The following is a 3752-nucleotide window of genomic DNA, read 5'->3' on the forward strand; positions in this document are numbered from 1 at the left end:
GGGCCAAATTTGAACCACAACAAATGATAATTAATAATTGGGCTGAGCTTCAAACTGCATATATGTATCGGAAGAGGAACAGAGTGGTAGATTGGGTCGTCTGCTTAGCTATTTATTATTCTGAAAACATTTTATGGGCATGATTTGATACTATCTCCTTTTTTTTATACATCATTTTCTTTTATTTTACTGAATGTATTTATGCTAGACTGATACAAGCCACTAAAAAATAATTGGGCTGAGCTTGAGTATTCATGTGTGTCAAAAGAATAGAACAGGCAGATTTGGTCGTCTTTTTTTTGCTGTTTATCTTACAATCTGTTCCTGTCCCCTCTCTTACACTAATTTTTTTTTTTAGACAACCATTGTACTAAAATTAAATAAAAAATAACTGGGTTGAGCTCGAGATCCTCCATTCTCTACAGTTCCATCCATGCACCGACTTCCAACACTTCCCGAGGCATTATTATTACCCTCACCTCCTCCAACGGCACAAAACCAGCCTCAACTGCCTCGGAGAAAAACAAAAGGCATTAATAAATGATGCTATTTCCGACTCGCGAAGTGAAGCTCAATTAAAATATCCACAAGACAAATAACATTCTTTTTCTAAAAGAAAAGGATCTCAGTGAGAGATCTCCAAACTTCCATAAAATTCCATATCAAAAAGAACAAATTACACTTCGCAACACCAGAAAAAATAAAACATCACCTCTTTCTGTTGAATTTCAGATGGCAAACAAACCCCTCGCGCTCTCTCTCATTCTCTCGCAAGCAACACCCACTCAATGAAGACAAAAGGAACAGAACGAAAATAGGGGGAAATGGAAAATGCCCTTCCTTTCACACTAACCGGAGCACAGCGGCGAGGGCGGCGGCGGCGGCGGCGGCAAGAGTCACGGCGGCGGCGGATCTTGGAAGAATAGATGGTGCGCCGGAGGGCTTGTGGGACGGGGAAGCGGACGGCGAGGGAAGGGGCTCGGCCTTGACGGCGAGCTTCATTCCCTGGTAGCAGTAGCCATAACTACAGATGAAGTAATAGCTCTTGGTGTGATTGAGCTCGAAGGCGTAGCTCCTTCCCTTGCTGTAGTTGGTGATGGGGTTGGACGCATCGCACTTGTTGTACGCCACCTCGTCCACCTGCACCACATCCGCCATCCCCTCCTGATAGTAGAACACTGAAATCGAAAACAAATCAAGAAGAGGAGGTCATCGATCCACCAAGATATCCGATCTCTTTTAGATCTGGTGGGGAAGGACAGGGATGTCGGAGGGGGAGATACCGAGCCAGTCGCCGACGTGGAAGGGGCGGTGCTTCTTCTCCCACTCGGTGTAGTTGACGCCTGGGTTCCAGCCCTTGGAGTCGCCGACGGTGAACTTGTCGGCGGAGACGGTGGCGAGAGTGAGGAAGAGGAGGAGAGGGAGGAGAGGCGTCGCCGTCGCCATTCGCCGCCGCGATGCTTCCAATATTCTCTAGGATGAGCGCTGGGGATTACGGAGCGAGAGAAGAAGAGTCGAAGCAGCTGCTCTTTTTCTCTCTTTTGTTTTGTTTCTCTTTCCCAGTCTCTCTGTGGGAGCCAGCGGGAGCACATGGAAAAGCAGGTGATTTTAGAGCTTTTTTATATAATGAAGGAGGGTACCGTCACATGGGAGGATGTAGCTACCTTTTTACGAAATCTGCCACTGTTGGAAGCGATTGCTTCTTTCGCTGGTAAAAGCTTTAAAAATATACGGTTACTTAAGCAGAGCCGATGCGTTTGCTTATTTTGGCGGTAAAGCTTTTTTTTTTTTTTTTTTTTGGCAGTTGTAACAGGATTTCATGTTCAAATCCTCGATTTGAGAGGGTGTTCACCGGTTGATTAATAGAATATTGGATCTGGTATATACTAATCTTACCAGATTCTTATCTATTACAATTTTTAAAAAAAATATTTTGTTTAAGTACAAAGGGTTAGGATTTGGCTAAAAATATTCAGGCGAGGAGTGACGGATATTGCTATTTATTGTTGTCTCGTTCTTTGTTTGTTGGTGGTAGAAAGTTAGCATAACTTAAGAGAATTTTATGCAGCACAGAATTGTTCGTTGACTATTTTAAATTTAACCCATCATGTTGTCGTACGTGGATACGACTACGTTGCGGGAGGCCACCGACGAAAGGTCGTAGTCGTGGGCATACAAAAGACGAACAATCCCTCTAATCCGCGTGGGTCCCAGAGCTAATACACTACAAAATCGGGGGCCGTGGGAGGAGCACCCTCGTCTCGCTCCGTCATCCAGCTGGTAGAACTCCATGCAAACCTGTGACGGCAAGTTTCCGGTGGCTTAAAGTTGATGAACGGAAAAGGCCCTGAGGTGGACCCCATCCACAGGCCATATTTTCGGCAATTTGATCCCGAACATGGTGCAACCACCGCTATATATATTACGCTAACGTAAAAGTTTAGCACGGCAAAAGGGTTAACCCGTACCTTATTATATCATGAGCAATGCTGCAATTGCTACTATAACTTCAAATCTCACCCGTAAAAAATTGCACAACTCGTCTGTAAGAAGTCCAGCTATTTGCAGCTACCACCGGTAGTTGCATGGGTACGATATAAATGCTGGTGAGAGGAGCAAATTGGTAAGTCACGCATCAGCTATATATGCTACGTTTCTTGCGAGATTTCCGTGTTATGCAGCATTTCTATTTGCACCTGTCCACGGTGCCATGTGGCATGTCAGTTGCGACGGAAAAGAAAGTTTCGGTAAGAGGGCCAGTAGCCCTCTGGGTCCTACAGCACCAATTATAAATTTAAATAATTAAATCCTTAGCCTCGATATGATTCTCTTTTCAATAAAGGGGAGATGGGTGTGTCGGCTCGTCTAAATGCTGAGGATGGCCTAGATGATCAAATGACAGGCGGTTTTCATAAGGGTGACAATCGGATCGGGTCGGGTCATAAACGGGTCGGATCACATGCATGTCGGGTCAAAAAATCATAAACCTGAACCCGACCTGTTTATTAAACAGGTCAGAAATTACAACCTGAACCTGACCTGTTTATTAAACAGGCAACCCGACCCGACCCGTTTAACCTGTTTAATAAACAGGTAACCTGTTTAACAAACAGGTAACCTGTTTACCCAACCCGACCCGACCTATTTAACCTGTTTGCCCAACCTGACCCGTTTAACCTGTTTAGACCTGTTTAACCTGCCCAACCCAACCTGTTTAACCTGCCCAACCCGATCTGTTTAGACCTGTTTAGACCCGTTTAACCTGTTTAGACCTGTTTAACCCGTTTAACCTGTTTATACCTGTTTAACCTGCCAATAGTTAAACGGGTTAAACGGTTTAAACGGGTCAGACATATAAAATCCGTATCCGACCCAATTAATAAACAGGTTAAACGGGTCGACCTGTTTACGACCCGAACCTGTTTAGGCCAAACCCAAACCTGTTTATGGCGGGTCGAACACGGGTCGGGTTGGCGGGTCGGGTCATATTTTGCCACCCCTAAGTTTTCAGTTGTACAAGCGGGTAGACATAGATCAAGAATGGGGCAATCATTAAAACTAAGAATGGGGCAATCATTAAAACTAAGTCCCAAAGAACTCACTTGGTTCATAATTTTTTTTTTTTCAGAATATTTTTTTAAAAAGCCGATTTCTAGAAATATGATGTCTGAAAAAATAATTTTTGTATATTTGGTTGATTATAAAAAAGTAATATATTTTAGTGGCTTATGTTTGATTAAGCATCTATTTTT

At 43.8% G+C, this 3752-nt stretch overlaps 1 protein-coding gene across 1 annotated transcript; it reads right to left on the minus strand.

The window, feature by feature from the left end:
- Positions 1 to 610: 610 nt before the first annotated feature.
- On the minus strand, positions 611 to 1598 carry LOC103698638 (lamin-like protein). Its single transcript, XM_008780675.2, has 2 exons — positions 1284 to 1598; positions 611 to 1178 (listed from the first exon to the last, which is right to left on the minus strand). Exons 1-2 carry the CDS (start codon positions 1444 to 1446, stop codon positions 844 to 846), a joined length of 498 nt encoding a protein of 165 aa, XP_008778897.1. The 5' UTR covers positions 1447 to 1598; the 3' UTR covers positions 611 to 843.
- Between the last annotated feature and the right edge of the window lie 2154 nt (positions 1599 to 3752).

This window comes from Phoenix dactylifera, unplaced genomic scaffold, assembly GCF_009389715.1.
Source record: "Phoenix dactylifera cultivar Barhee BC4 unplaced genomic scaffold, palm_55x_up_171113_PBpolish2nd_filt_p 000258F, whole genome shotgun sequence".
NCBI lineage: Eukaryota > Viridiplantae > Streptophyta > Magnoliopsida > Arecales > Arecaceae > Phoenix > Phoenix dactylifera.